The sequence below is a fragment of the Chenopodium album genome, chromosome 10, assembly GCF_948465745.1.
Source record: "Chenopodium album chromosome 10, dcCheAlbu1.1, whole genome shotgun sequence".
Lineage (NCBI taxonomy): Eukaryota > Viridiplantae > Streptophyta > Magnoliopsida > Caryophyllales > Amaranthaceae > Chenopodium > Chenopodium album.
In genome coordinates, this window is record NC_137843.1 from 1,905,157 (window position 1) to 1,920,910 (window position 15,754).

Below are 15,754 nucleotides of genomic sequence, written 5' to 3' on the forward strand. Positions count from 1 at the left end.
TTTTTTCTCAAATAACAACATAAAACAACAATGAGAGGACTAAAGCAAGGTGGTTTAGTATAGAAGCAAGTTGGGGACTACTTGAAATTATATACTAGTAATGACATTAGTGATCCTTTGCTTAGGAAAACATGTTAGGAAAAATGCACCTTGCTTTGCATGTGAACTGAGGTAATAATTCATATAATTTTATTTAATCAGGGGATATGTTACTATGTATATATGAATAACAAGGGTAACATATCACATTTAATTCTAAGAGATTTGGTATTAAAGAATTATACCAAAATTATATATGAAATAATTGGACAAAATAAATTACGTATCCAAACTATAAAATCAAAATATCATGTATCAAGACTATTAAGGTATCAAATAATAAATTTTGATAGGATTTTATGTAGGAAAAAAATTTGTACTTAATTTACCATTTATATCTAAACCTTAGAGCAACATATATCATATATTCATATATGCCATAGTGTGGATGTAAACTTTCAAGTTATTTAAGATTGGATCAAATTCTGTCTAGTCATCTACATCATTGTATCAAAAAAAAATATACCATAATATATGCATAATTTATTTCATTTATTTTGTAAAAAATTCATGAGTTTGTTACAAGTTGTTAAGTTAGATAATTTTGCCACACCATAGTCTATACATATGTGGATAGTGCTAACATGAGTTACATATGTTGTCATGTTATGCTAACATGAGTTAAATGATAATTGAACTAAAGGTCTAAAGGAAACAGATTGAATCAATTTCAGAAATTATCTTCTAATATAATTGGAAATAAAAAAGATACTTTTCCATAATCATTAATAAATAGAATGACCACACTTGTGTAGGATCACTTCTATAGATCATCCTTTTGTATCTTTGTCACTAAGGACACCAAAAAAGAGAAAAAAAAAGAAGTGAGGAATAGATTAAGGGGCCGTTTGGTTCGCACGGGGTAATCGGAATGGAATGAATAAAGGGAAAGAGAAGGAATGGAATGAAAATACCTAAAATTTGGGGTGTTGTTTGTTTTAAAAACAAAGGGAATGAGTCCCACCAGTCCCACCACCACACCACCACCACACAACCACTTGTGACATTCACTCTCCAACGTTCCCACCACCAAACCAGTCGCCCCACCTCCCTCACCCTGCGCCTCCCTTCTCCGGCGGTCCCCCCCCCCCTCGCAAAACCTTCCTCATCCCCGAAAAAAACCCTAGATCGAAATTGAACAAGGGCGGTGAAGGGGACACGACGGCCAGGGGAGTGCTTCTGCGGGGAAGGGGACATGCGGCGAGGGTCGGGGAAGGGGCGGCGAGGGTGGTGGGAGGGCTGGGCGGCGGTTTGACGGGGATAGGGAGGGCTGGGCTGGGTGGTGGGAGGGTTTTGCAGGGGCTGTGGATGTTTTTGCGGGGGAGGGGAGGGCGGCGAGGGTCGGGGGAGGGGCAGCGGTGGTCGGGTATGTAGGTGGGCTGGTTTCCGGTGGTGTTGGTAGGTGTGAAGGTGGTGATGTGGTGGTGTGAAGGTGGGTAGGGAATGGGAATGGAAATACCTAGGGGGGTGGGGAATGAAGTTAGAGGGATTTGGGGGAATGAAGAGGGTAAAGGGAATGAAAGAATATGCTTAACAAACAACAACAAAAGGAATCGGGAAACTTGATTCCCATTCCCTTTCCTGAATACCTCCAACCAAACGGCCCCTAAGTGGATAGAACTTTGTTTCCGATTTTAAGGGATCGTGAATTGATTTTTACTACCTGCTCTTGAGGCCGAAAATTTCAAAAGCTGGATTTGGGCCGCGAGTTCGCAACAAAAATGAAAAATTAGAACATGAGCGCGGAGGTGGTCCACTGTATAATCCATATTTTGACTTCGTAGTACCGAGTAACACTAAGCGAAACAACAACAGTTAAAACTTAAAAGGCGAGTGTTCGAGAGCGGGGAAAGCGAGGGAGGAGTAAGATGGGAAGCTCCAACACCGGCGGCAAGGACGATCCCGGCGTCAACGCCGCCGCAAGTGACACCTCCAACGGCGGTCTTGTGGATCTTAAGCCTAGCCTTTACGCCGAAGGCGAGAAGGTCCTTGCTTATCACGGTCCTCGCATCTACGAAGCCAAGGTTTTCTCTCTCTCCTCTTCCAATCTACGCCTATTTTCTACTGAAATAATGTTTTTATAAGATATTGAATTTAGTGTCATTTTTTAAAATTAGTTTGTATATGTGCTAAATTGAAGTTTCTGATGTGTTTGATTTAGGAGATAGAGAAGTTTGGATTTATTCGAATGTATTACTGTTACGATTTAGGATTGATAATGAGCATTTTAGGTTTTAAGATGTTATGGAAATTTAGGAGAAGTTTCGAAATTGACTTTGAGTTTGTTTAATTTTAGGATTTAGGAAATTTTCAGTTGGAATTAGAATTAGAATACGGAGTTTTATCGGATTCTGACAATTGAGATAATTGAGGACAATTGTTATTGTAAACACCATCACGCTGATGTCAATGGAAATTTGAATTATCGAAAAGTTGTTCACGTAATTTATAACTATAACCTGTTCACATAATTTCTATTTGTAGTCCATGTAATGGATAGTATTATGTCAAATGGCTGGACCTTGAGCTTGTGCTTGTTTTGCATGATTAAAGTGTAAGTATGAACTACCAAATGGCCATTTTGGCTGAATGGTGGAAGTTTGAAGCGATATTTGGCTGTTGTGATAAGGAAGTATGGTTGGAATTTGGTCTTGTACTCATATTAAAGCTCTGTTTGGCAGAGCTTGCAATAAAACGTGGTTGGAATGCTACTTTTTTTGTTTTTTTAATTTTAAAACGAAGGGGGATCATGCTTCCAAAAACACAATTTAGTCCTTAAGTATCTTGATAATATAATGGTGAAAACTATAAAATGTTAATATTGTAAAAGTATATGTTGAGATGAATCTAACAAAACTCTACTTGATTATATTTTTCCATGTGTATAAATCAATATGTGGATAAAGATGAGTGTGTAAAAATTGTCAAAAGAGCAAACGTTGCAATTTAAGAAATGGAGGAAGTACAAAATTTGAAACTTAATAAAAATTTGCAAAGGTTTGTGCGATGGTGGCATTTACACTCTGGATTGTAAACTGTAAAATATAGTACTCATTCCATATTCAATTAAAATCAGTAAAATATAAGTTTTAATCATTAAAATCGTTTTTACCAGTAATCATCAATATATTTTGTATAAATTATCTATAATCAATAAAAACTTGTATAAATTAAGTTTTATTCAATGTAGGGCCTTTGTCTTGGGTCTCGTAGTTTGTATATTTTTGACCCAAAGTTTATGAGCAAAGTGCTAAAGCTTATGGTTTGTTTCCTGTTGGATATTGAATGAAGTACTGAAGATGTTCTAAAAAAGCAAGAGGTTCCCCAGGGTTGATTGGAAGTTAATCTTAGAAGTTGAATGCTATCATTGTTTCAATATTTTGTATTTAGAAATTCCGTAGTGTTATCTGTTTAGCAAATTTACACTTGTAGCTCTGCTGTATGGCATATGGCTCAAGATTTATATTATATATCTTTGACATGCTTGCGCTAATCTGTACAACTATGTGATGTTTTCAGATTCAAAAAGCCGAGATCCGTAAAAAAGAATGGCGTTATTTTGTTCATTACCTTGTAAGTTCTCAATTTTTTTACTTTTTCTTTATTGATTATGCGGTCTTGTGTTAGTAGAAACACCTTTTTACTTCAGCATTTTTGGACCTGGCATTGCCTTGAAATTTTTGCTAATTGATCTTTTTTCCAAGCTGTTAATTTTGGTGTATTCTGAATATTCAGATATGACGGAATTACTGAATGATACTAGTATCTTTTCTCATTTGCAGGGTTGGAACAAAAAGTAAGTAACTCTCTTTGAAGCCTATTGATCTTAAGGTTATGCTGTTTTTAAGCCTGTATTCCCCTCGTCTCTGCATGACATTGTGTTTTGGAGTCAATATAAATGACTTCCTGCTGCGCTTGACTCACAAAGATGATAATCTAACATACTTAATGAGACTCTTAAGTGGTTCTAGTTTTGTATCTGTCAACATTTTTTGCTTTACAGCGGAGGCAATTAGTTATTGTAACTCTGTGATGTAATATCAATTTATAGATTTTGTCTCTGATCGAAGTCTAATCCCTTGAAAATTCAACAGTGGTCATGATTGTTGAACTTCATTTATTGTTCTGATCTGATACTTGTCTCATAACTCTGGTTCATACGAGGGAGTTAGATAATGATTTGTTGAATACTATACACTTATTTCCAAACAGTTGGGATGAATGGGTTGGCATGGATCGCCTGATGAAAATTACAGAAGAAAATCTCCAAAAGCAGCAGGCTTTGGAGAAGAAGCAAGGTGCTGACAAGCATCATAGGTCTGGACGTTCTGCACAGACAAAGCCAAAAGGCTCTACTGGTTAGCCACTTCCTACAAGTAAATATTGTTTTTTCTTGTGCAAAATGATCATATCTTTTTTACATGCCTTTGTAATTTGTTGAATTTTCTTTTTGAAGTTGATCTTTGTTGATATATTTTAGTAAGAATTTCGTGAAATCAGTCACATCCAAGAATTTGTTCTGACAAGGAACAGATTGTTCTAGATTCCCCATGCAGTTTTGTTGGTTAAGTGTATCAACTAATGCTTTGCAATCATATCTGCTATTGTTATTTATCCGCAATAACTTACGAGTTTTGAGACTGTCGAAAATTCGTGATTCTAGTATTCAACCACCATTTTACCGGCAGCTTCTGTTGTTTCTATGAGGCTTAATCTTGCCACTGGATGTAGTGCACAGGATTGTGTACTTTGTGGTGCTGATTAGTGATAACAACACAAAGTATTTTGATTAGGACCAACTGGAAGGTTGTGCGTACTGATTTTCTGCAATGGGTTGAATTTTTTTTTGTACAATTGGATCTATGGACTGCTTGCTAGTATTTGTTTCTGTTGATTAATTTCTTTTAAGCTGTTAAGGGCAATTTTGGGGACCTACATGGTATAATTTGTATAGTATTGTGCTTGACACATGCAATTTTGTGTTCTCAATCTGAAAAAGCTTATATTCTCACTGATTTCCTTGGTTTCTTGGTGTAGATGCAAAAGTAGATAAAGAAGACGTCAAGAGCAATGGTAATGTTGGTAGCTTGCTTTAAATTATAATTTTTAATACTCTAGTTTGTTTATATATACTAAAAGGTTATTATTTTGTCCATCCAAAATGGTTTATATATATATATATATATATATATATATATATATATATATATACACACACACACACTTTTTGCTTCCTATTTTGGTGATGGTGGTTTTTTTTGGGAGGGGAAGAGAGAGTAAGGTGCATTATGATTTATACCCCTTTCCCCAAGAACAAATTCTTGTTGTCAACATTTGAAGGGCATGTTTCTATTATGAGCAGTTACTGCTATTGTTTACCTAGTACCTGCTTAAAAAAAATTATGGAGTACAGAAGACCTTTGCTTCTTAGTAGTCTAAGACATTTATCTGTAATGAGCATTAATATTGCCCTGGCTTGGGTACAATATTTACTACAGTCCCTCTGCCCATTTCGTTTAACTAACTCTTTCATTTTCTGGGAACATTGATATTGAATAGAGAAGACCTTTGCTTCTTAGTAGTCTAAGACATTTGGCTTTAATGTGTACTAATACAACCCTGGCCCGGGGACAATATTCCATACCACTGCCCTCTTTGCTCTAACTGATCCTCTACATCTCTGTGAACATTGACTTTGCCAGATCCAGTGTAACAGAACCTTTTGTAGCCTACCTCTCTGTGGAAGGGTTGGTGATATTGTTGCAATAGAACTATTAAAATCTGGGGCAAGGCTTCTCTTATAATTAGCGGGTCACGGGCATTTGGTATTCTGACTTATAATAATGTCATCGAAAGGTTTCTTGTGAGTTTGGAATGGAAAACAATTAGTAAAAAAATGATTTATACCCCTTTGATTTTTTTTGGGAGGGGAAGAGAGAGTAAGGTGCATTATGATTTATACCCCTTTCCCCAAGAACAAATTCTTGTTGTCAACATTTGAAGGGCATGTTTCTATTATGAGCAGTTACTGCTATTGTTTACCTAGTACCTGCTTAAAAAAAATTATGGAGTACAGAAGACCTTTGCTTCTTAGTAGTCTAAGACATTTATCTGTAATGAGCATTAATATTGCCCTGGCTTGGGTACAATATTTACTACAGTCCCTCTGCCCATTTCGTTTAACTAACTCTTTCATTTTCTGGGAACATTGATATTGAATAGAGAAGACCTTTGCTTCTTAGTAGTCTAAGACATTTGGCTTTAATGTGTACTAATACAACCCTGGCCCGGGGACAATATTCCATACCACTGCCCTCTTTGCTCTAACTGATCCTCTACATCTCTGTGAACATTGACTTTGCCAGATCCAGTGTAACAGAACCTTTTGTAGCCTACCTCTCTGTGGAAGGGTTGGTGATATTGTTGCAATAGAACTATTAAAATCTGGGGCAAGGCTTCTCTTATAATTAGCGGGTCACGGGCATTTGGTATTCTGACTTATAATAATGTCATCGAAAGGTTTCTTGTGAGTTTGGAATGGAAAACAATTAGTAAAAAAATGATGGATTGCAAGCTTCTGCTAAAATGGGAGAAGAAAACTTTGCCTTGACTTTGAGAGATTTTTCTTTTCTTAATTAGTGTTGTACTTTAGCTGTTTCTGTCTACGTATTATGGCTTTTCAGTTTTCGTTAAGTAGTTCTTGTTATGTGATCTGGTGACAAATTACATCTTCTGCCTGTTTCAAGTTTCATAATTTTTGAAATTCTGTCCTCTCCTTTCTCCACTCATTTATAGATACATGTATGTCTCTCTTCTTCACCATAGTCTCCGTTAAAGTACATAAAGTTTCAAACAAATGTTGCAAATCTCCCTTTACTGCAGAGATATGCTGGTGGAGAGTTTAATGATATGGGGTGCCATGCCTTAAAATATCAATGAATAAATGGGGTGGGGTTGGGGGGGGGGGGGAGGTGCTCAAAATGGTGTTGAGAATTATAAAGAGTACCTAGTTTTACAGTAAGTAATCATATGACCTTGACTGCTTTAGCAAGAGCATTATAGTCAGAATTAGGGATGGCAACGGGTCGGATCTGGACCGGGTCTGGGTGGACCCGGATCCAGATCCGTTTTTCAACCTTGGATCCAGATCCGCCCCGGATCCAGATCCGTTTTTCAACCTTGGATCCAGATCCGCCTCGGATCCGTCGGGTAAATGAGGACCCAGATCCAGATCCGACGGATCTGGGTCCAAAACGGGTCTTGCACGTTTTGTCTACTTTTTTCAAACAAATGTAATAAAAAACGCATTTAAACCAAGTTCAATACATAAATTATAGTTATACAACTAAAAATACAATGTAACACCCATATTGTCTTTGAAAAAAAATCCAAACATAAAAAAAAAAAGTACGATGTTACAAATGACCAAGCAAAAAAAAATAACAATGATGTATCCGATTTGAGCATCCAATATCCATCTCTCGAAAGGACTAATCTTCATCACTACTAAAGTACTAATATCATCAACATCCTAAAATAAAGAAACAAAACAAACAAAGAAAAGAATTAGTAATTGGCAAAAACTAAATTATACTTCGTATCAATCATATGTCTTAATATTAATTAATAATAATTTATAAACCTTACCATATCAATTATATCCACCTCTTGTACATCATTATCATTATCATCCTCACGATCTTCGGTTATAGTTGAACATGAAAGTGATCCTTCAAAAGAGCCTATCATAAATAAGATAAAATAATTTACTTTGTATTAGAATTAGAAGTGTAATCTATAATAAAGTAAAGGAAAAAAAAATAAGTAAAACATTACCCTTTACATCATCGACCATCCAACTTTGTAAGCACATCAAAGCTTCTACGGTTTGAGAATGAAGTCGAGAACGGTGAGCACTAACCACTCTTCCACCCATGCTAAATGCACTTTCCGATGCAACCGAAGATACGGGAATTGCAAGAATATCCTTGGCAATTTTTTTCAAAGTTGGATAATTTTGATCTCTACCCCACCATTTAAGAACATCAAATTCATTATCCTCCAGTAATGTGGCACTCTCCAAGTATTGTTCTACCTTACTCCTCAAAGGTGTTGTTCTAACTTTTTGTCTCTTTGATCTAGCAAAATCATCTTCATCATCATTCATTTGACAATTACCTTAGTGTTCGATTATGCAAATTCCATTTTTGATCAATGAAATGTGAAGTCACAGCCATGTACCCCTTTTTTTGGTTGGAGGCGGTCCACATATCAATTGTAATTGCCACTCTACTATCATTGGCCTCTAAAAAAACCTTAAGAGAAACTCTTTCATTGCCGTACATTTTCATCACATCACTTCTCAATGTGTTCCTTGAAATCATTTTGAAATTTTCATTTAAACTCTTCACAAAACTCCGAAATCCAATATGATCAACAATTGACAAAGGATACTCATGTATTATTACCATCTTAACCAACTTTTGCCTTGAAACTTCTTGATTAAATAGAACTTTCTTTTGCTTTTCCTTAACGGAAAAAGAAGTAGTCCCATCAACTTCAGTCTTAATCTTCAATTGTGATTGACCAGCGGAAAGCTTCAAATGCTTTCCCGAGCATACTTTTTTAGCATGCTTAAGAAGGTGAGATGTTCCTGAATTTCCAGAGTATGAGAGCATACTTTTACAAAACTTGCAAATTGCCTTTTGTATACCATTGATTTTAGTCAAATCAAAATAGTCTCATGCTTCAGAAGTTAGTTTCTTACTTTTCTTAATACTACTAGACTCACTTTCTTTAGTAGTATCATTTTCGACCTCAACAAACCCCTCAAATTCTTCTTCCTCTTTATCCGAAGGGACCGTAAATGGTTCATCATTACTATCTTTAAAATTTGATTGTGCTTCCATAAACTGAAATTATTATAAAGGATAAAATCAGTAATATAGTTCTATTAAAAAAATCAGTAATATAATTGATTTTAGGAAGTAATAAATGTTTAATCATGAAACTAATTGCTAATAAGTAACTATATGCAGTTCCTAATCGAACTCACAGTTGGACATTACAAATAAATCAAACAAATACACAAAAATTACACAAATTACAAGCATAAATACATACAGTTAAACACACAAAATCGCAGCAAAAACATGTACAAATAACAAGTGAAAATAAACCCACGAAATAAACCCATCAAATCAAATGCAAACTTGTAAAGAAACATCAAAAATAAACCCATGAAATTGCTGGAAACCCATAAAAATAAACCCATCAAATCAAATGCAAACTTGAACAGAAACATCAAAAAATAATATGAACTACTACCTTAATTTATTTGCTCATAAAAATTAAACAAAAATAAACTAAAAAGAGAAGGGAGTACGGGCTGTACGGCTTACAGATCTGAACGGAGGTCTTTGATGCCGTTTCGTTTGCCGGCGATCTAACTGGGAGTCCGGTGGAGATTAGAGAGTAGGCTGAGTAGTGGTCTAGTGGAGAATGGAAACTAGAGAGAGAAAGTTAGGGTTTGTAAATTGTTTTGATTTTTGTTTCTGAATTCTGAATGGGCCGAAAGTTGTGACTTGTGAGTCTTGTATTAGAATTTTTATTTTTTTTAAATAAAAATAAATTTTTAATACGGATCCACGGATCCGGGTCCGGGTCTGGGAGTTAGACCCGGACCCAGATCCATTTTTTCAGGCAGAACCCGGATCCGTGAAAAACGGATCTGGATCCACGGATCCGGGTCGGGTCCAGATTCACTGCCATCCCTAGTCAGAATGTATTATTCTATCATCAATATACTTGTTAATTAGACTAGTCTCCACTAAGTTATAAAAGTGCCATTCATAAAAAGTCAATGCAATTGGCTGGAAATTTAGATGGTACAGTGAGAAATTGCAAGAAATAAAAAAAATAAAAAAAAATCCTTGGAAGTTTAATGGAAAATATTTCATTTATTTTCATTGTGCTATTGAATTTTTTGTTTAGCCAACTCTTAATTGTCTATTGCTTCTTTTCTAATATTTGTAAGTTGTTGGTTTTGCAGTATGATTACTATAATTTTATTGTGTAAGAGGCACTTTTTCACGCCTCTTAAGAATTAGGGTTTTCTTGATCATAATAGTGTTTTTGTATTTGCAATTTTCTGCAGTGGCAAAAGGGAAAAAGCGGAAGGGTGATGAGGTCTGCTTCCATCAAAACTAGCCTACTTCAATTAAGAATGATGTCAACACCTATTTGCGCTTTTCCAATTGTTCAAATTATATGCAGCATTTTCCTTGATACTTTCTCCACTTTTGAGTGAGTTGTACTGTGGTGCTGTCTCCTTTCCTAGGGGTGTACCTCAAGTTTGAATTCCCCTCTCCGCCTTTTGTGATCATCTAAAATATTCTACTTTTATTCTTAGCAGTATTTTTTTCCCTTTAATCTCTCATTGCAATTCAAATTTCAATTTAAGGTTTTTGTTTCCGAACATAGCATCTCTTAAGTTTTTAACATAAGGGGAGTGATAGTGAACTTTTTAAAAAGAGTCGTGATGTCATGACAAATCCCTGCATAAGCCTAACTGTGTGAAAATGACATCCACCCTGTACACTGTGTACAGTATTGCAACATTTGCACTGATCCTCTTGCCCTTAGGGCCTTCCTTTAAGCTCTTGTGTGTGAATTGTGACGGGACAGCACTGTTTGCTGCTGCTATACTTGTTGCTTGAATATCCCTTTATAAGATGGATTCTTTGGCAAAAATATATTTTGACCATTCAAGCAGTATTTTTTGGTTCTTTGTAGCTCAAATCCACCTAGTTTTCAAGATTTGCATGGCTGTAGCTAGGCTGATTTCTTTCTTTTGTTTCCAATATCACACTGTTGGCTTACTTCTTGTGAAGTGAAATGCCTATGGCATATGGCATATTTATCTCTCTTGCTCTTGAATTCACCTTCTTGCCAGCCTGACATCAAACCTCATCACTAGAATTTCTTTCTTTATAGTAGACGATGTCTTTTATTTCCTCAGTCATCAGTATGATACTATGATGTTTGTTGCCCTGTTTACAATTGTTCTTATAATTATAAGTCAATTTTAAATAGTGGGTTGATTTTTCTTCACCCATGTATCTCTTTTTGTATATAAGTAGGATATATAAGTGGGATATATCTGTTTTAAATGGAAGATGTATTCTCAGTGTTCTTTCAAATGTGACAGAAAATTGTCTCTGATTTTTTTGAAGCTGATGTATACTGTTTCATATTTCTAGAAGGATATTGCTTCTGCAGAGAAACTTGTAAAGATCCAGATTCCATCACCATTGAAGAAGCAATTGGTTGATGATTGGGAATTTGTAACACAAAAGGACAAGGTATGAGGACATAAAGTAATAACCTACACCCAGATGTAATAGTCACTCGTACTTTCTTTTTTTTTTTTTGGGAAAGAACTCGTACAATTTTAAGAAGCCTGAAAAATAATTATGTTTCCTGAAATGATATTAGGATATGATTTGTACAATTTGTTTTTAAATTCTGTCTACTTGACCCATGATGAGAAGGGGCATAGTATAAATAAAAACTGCTTATCTGAGTATTAGGTTATGATTTTGGTCTTATTTACTTCCTCCGTTTTTATAATATTGCACCACTTGTCTTTTAAGGAAGTTCACAAATATTGCACCATATCCATTTTAAGAAAAGAAATAATTGTGTTCGCACTACAAATACCTAATATACCCTTGTTTTTCAACACTTGCTTTTTAATTTTATGTATACAATCACATGAGCAACATTGTAATTATACCTTTCTCTCTCATCCTTTTTTCCACTACTAAAAAATTTGTGGCAAACCCTTACGGTGCAATAATAAAAGAACGGAGGAAGTACCTCCAATTTGAGCCATGAAGAGAAGAGACAAAATTCAATTTTTTGACTTCCTATCAACAGTCATTGCCTCAGGAACATGTTACTAAGTGCCTTTTTTTTGGTGGGGTGAAGGGTTTTGATCAACACTTCATTTTTTAGTGGTGCAACTGTCCATTTTCTTTGCTTTTTTATTTTTTTAAGGAAGGCAAGTTTAGGAACATTTAAGTCAAGTTGAGGAACATAGAATTGAGTACCAAAGGCTCAATGGCTCGACCTTGTAGATTTTTGTTAAGTCTGATTCCAAGTTTAGAGTTTTGGCCCTATCATAATTGAATTTTCCTTTCTTTGCCTGTGAAATTCTGCTAGGTAAAGGCCAATTCTTATGGTGTGGCCTTTTCTTTAACGCGTAGTGTTTTATCGTTGTCCCAATTTCATTTAATTTAATTTGTCTCTCAAGTGGTTCTGCTGTCCTTTGATTTGCAGATAGCTGAAATTGTTTCTGTATGAATTAATTGCATCTGTTCTTTGAACAATCCCTGTCCAAAATATTACATGTTGACAAATGGGCAGTGTCAAAATGTGTCAATGAGTTGTCTTCTCTTAGGTTTTTTTTAGTGCAAGGGCTCTTATATATCTTGGCTGTATGCCTGGATTAGGTTAAGAGATGCAGGGAATTATATACGCAGTTTGTTTTCACCTCAAATTCTCAAATCTGTTCAGAAGCTTTGGATAATCCACTTTATCTGTCCTTTCATCTCTCTTTTTGTCGAGTTTTCTCTCTGTATTTGTTTTGGGTATGCTATATGATTTATATTATCTGTTGTAATTTTATTGTTTGAATAAGTTATCTTGCTCTAATACTAAATTATATCCTCCCAACCTTTGGCTGACGTTTTCCTTAATTAATTGATTATTCTCAAAATCCTTCACTGCAGCTAGTTAAATTGCCTCGCTCTCCAACTGTGGATGATGTATTAAAGAAGTATCTTGAATACAGAACAAGAAAGGATGGCACGTAAGTTGTTACAGGTGTCTTAAATTTCTGTGTCATTTACTTTTCTTGTACAATGTCACTGTTGCTGGAGACAACCCCTACTTCTTGCATTCAGTTTTTATTTTATGTGCTATGTATGTTTAAATCTAGTATATTCTGTTTCTGGAATTTGGCAACTCATGAAAGCCCAAGATGCCCATGTCCACAATGATACAGTGGCCCTTGAGAAGCTCTGCTCAACTGTTTGTCCGCAATGGCTAAACATATCTGTAGCCCCTTTTAACTTGACATAGATGAAGTTGATCAACTCTAATACTGCAAGAGGGAACCCAAGACCCCCATGCAATGCAAACTACATTCTCCAATGACACTATCTTGATTATGAATAAAATTATGAGAGTGATTCACTACTGACTTTTCACAGCACCCTTGGACTAACAGTTTTTAGCTCCTATGACAGTGTAGCGTAGGATTGAATGACAACACCAAGGTTTTCTTGACACAGTATAGTCTATCATATAGGGATCAGAGACTTAAATTGTTGTTGCATAATGCTGGTTGCTGGGTCTTTTGATCCCGTACAAATTTCCTAGCTATATCAATAATGCTTCATCAGTGAAGTTGCCCTGAGTTTTTATTTTAATTTTCTTTCTTTTGTAGGATTACTGATTCAATTGCAGAAATTTTGAATGGATTACGTTGTTATTTTGACAAAGCATTGCCGTTGATGCTTTTGTACAAAAAAGAAAGGCAGCAGTATCATGAGGCTGTAACTAATAATGCTTCCCCATCGACTGTATACGGTGCAGAGCACCTACTGCGCCTATTTGGTATGCACAACTTTGAATGCTTTTTCCTTGTTTCATTTGTGTTATTTTTCACCATTTTCTTTAATTGTTGCCTAGTAAGTTTACTCCGCAGTTTTAAGTCCTTAAATCATTCCTTTTTCAACTTTATTTTTATTTACTACTGTACATTTACTTTTTGTAAAAGTATGGGCAAATTTTTAAAAAAATTTCATTAAATTTTGTTGTTATTTACCTGTAAGTCAGATTTCCTTTATAAAAATATACAAGTATCTTAAAATTTTCCGACACTCTACCAGATAAAAGGATCTAAAATATTAGTCAAGACACCCTTTTGACCGTATCCCCGTATCGGCTATTTTTTGAATCAGAGAATCGGATCCTCCGATCCCTACTTGGATACGACCCCCAAACTCGAGTCTGTGCAACATAGCTTATCAGTCTCAGACATGCAATAATCTGGCATTAAGCACTGCCTTAATTCCTTAAACCATTTCATTTGCACTAAGCTGTCCAAAATTGGTCTTCAAATATAGAGTTGTTGGTGGTGTTAGAAACCAGGAGTTAATATTTTGTCGGGATTTTTTATTTCTTAATGTATATCAGTATATGTATTTATTACATAAAATGAAGTCACTACCGACCTTGCTATGAATTTAGCTTAGGATATGAGAGAATCTGTTTTACTGTATTGTGTAAGTATCCAATGCAGAATTAACTTGTAATAGGATTTGGCTTGCGGGTTGTTGCGTTATGAACTAGGAAATTGAGGAAATAAGATGGAAGTATGAGATATTGTTTCCTTAATTTCAGTGAGTTCTGTTGATATATGTGGGCAACTGCCTATGGCATTTGCTAATGAGAAACTATATTGGCTATGAATTGGTTTTATAGGCTCATCGTCTCCTTGGCCCTCACCTTCTCTTCTCTCCCCTTTAATGCTTGTGAATTTTGATGGATATAGTAATGAATTGTTAGAATTGCGAATCTGGTGACATTTGATGCCTCATATACTCTTATGGATTGTGCAACTCCTGATAGTACGAGTGCCTTCATGCTGTTTTCTTCCACATCTAAATTTTTGAATCAGGTTAATGCAATTTTGGTTTGTTAAATCTTACGTACTTCTAATTTCTAATCAATGTTGTATGATTGCAGTCAAATTGCCGGAGCTGTTAGCCTATGTAAACATGGAAGAGGAGACAATGACCCGTTTGCAGCAAAAATTAGTTGATTTTCTCAGGTATGTTATGGTGTCCTTGTGGCAAAATCACAACCTTGTCATACCATGCTTTATATTCACTAGGTTTTGTGTTCAGATTTTTGCAGAAGAATCAAAGCACCTTCTTTCTCTCTGTTTACGATGGCTCTAGAGTTGCAGAAGGAACGGCAAAGGGAAAAGAAAATTGAGGCTGCCCTGTATTTATATGGTTTGGCGCTCTTAATTTTTGAGTGCCCTGAGTGTGGCAGATCAGAAAGCACAAACAATTCTTCTATTTTGCTAATTAGGCATATCACCGCCTCATTGTACCAATTCCACAAACTCTCTTGTATACATGTAATAGTAAGTTTTTCACTTGTCAATTTCTGAGCTAGTTTTTGCCTGTCCTGGCATTTTTGTTGATGAATGTACTTTGTAGAATCAAAGGGAGCTCATGACCTGTAATTATAAATAGCTCCTTTGCACAGTCAAATCAGGATAACAAACATCAGTTAATGTTCAATTGTGATGTAATATGTACGAGTATTATTTTGTACCAATTTGAAATTTGTACGCCCTATGTTTCTGAATTCTTACAACAACTTGACACACATGTCAATACACAAGTTTATCTTAGATATTTTAAGTTAGTACAATAATGTAATTATGTATTCATAAAAACTATGGAAAAAGATTATTATTTGAAAATATGTTTTGAGATTAAACCAACATGTTACACAATAGCGTTAGATAACTATATACTTCGTATCTTCAAAAAAAATGTAGTCAAATTGT

General features: G+C 35.3%; 1 protein-coding gene across 2 annotated transcripts; it reads left to right on the top strand.

Annotated features, from left to right (window-relative positions):
• Positions 1-1,871: 1,871 nt before the first annotated feature.
• Positions 1,872-15,519, top strand: LOC145561902 (protein MRG1-like). 2 transcript variants are annotated; one of them, XM_081622028.1, is made up of 11 exons: positions 1,872-2,123; positions 3,619-3,672; positions 3,882-3,895; positions 4,312-4,457; positions 5,137-5,172; positions 10,256-10,287; positions 11,361-11,462; positions 12,894-12,973; positions 13,613-13,782; positions 14,917-15,001; positions 15,078-15,519. In XM_081622028.1, exons 1-11 carry the CDS (start codon positions 1,968-1,970, stop codon positions 15,166-15,168), a joined length of 966 nt encoding a protein of 321 aa, XP_081478154.1. In that variant the 5' UTR covers positions 1,872-1,967; the 3' UTR covers positions 15,169-15,519. The 2 variants fall into 2 exon arrangements, with proteins under 2 accessions (XP_081478154.1, XP_081478155.1); XM_081622029.1 differs by having other exon boundaries at positions 1,985-2,123; positions 3,835-3,895.
• Positions 15,520-15,754: the final 235 nt, after the last annotated feature.

Excerpts from the sequence above, each read along its gene's own strand:
- LOC145561902 (XM_081622028.1), top strand. The coding sequence starts at position 1,968 with ATGGGAAGCTCCAACACCGGCGGCAAGGACGATCCCGGCGTCAACGCC. Across the intron at positions 4,458-5,136 it reads AAAGCCAAAAGGCTCTACTG|ATGCAAAAGTAGATAAAGAA; the intron begins GTTAGCCACTTC and ends TTCTTGGTGTAG. Across the intron at positions 15,002-15,077 it reads AAATTAGTTGATTTTCTCAG|ATTTTTGCAGAAGAATCAAA; the intron begins GTATGTTATGGT and ends TTTTGTGTTCAG.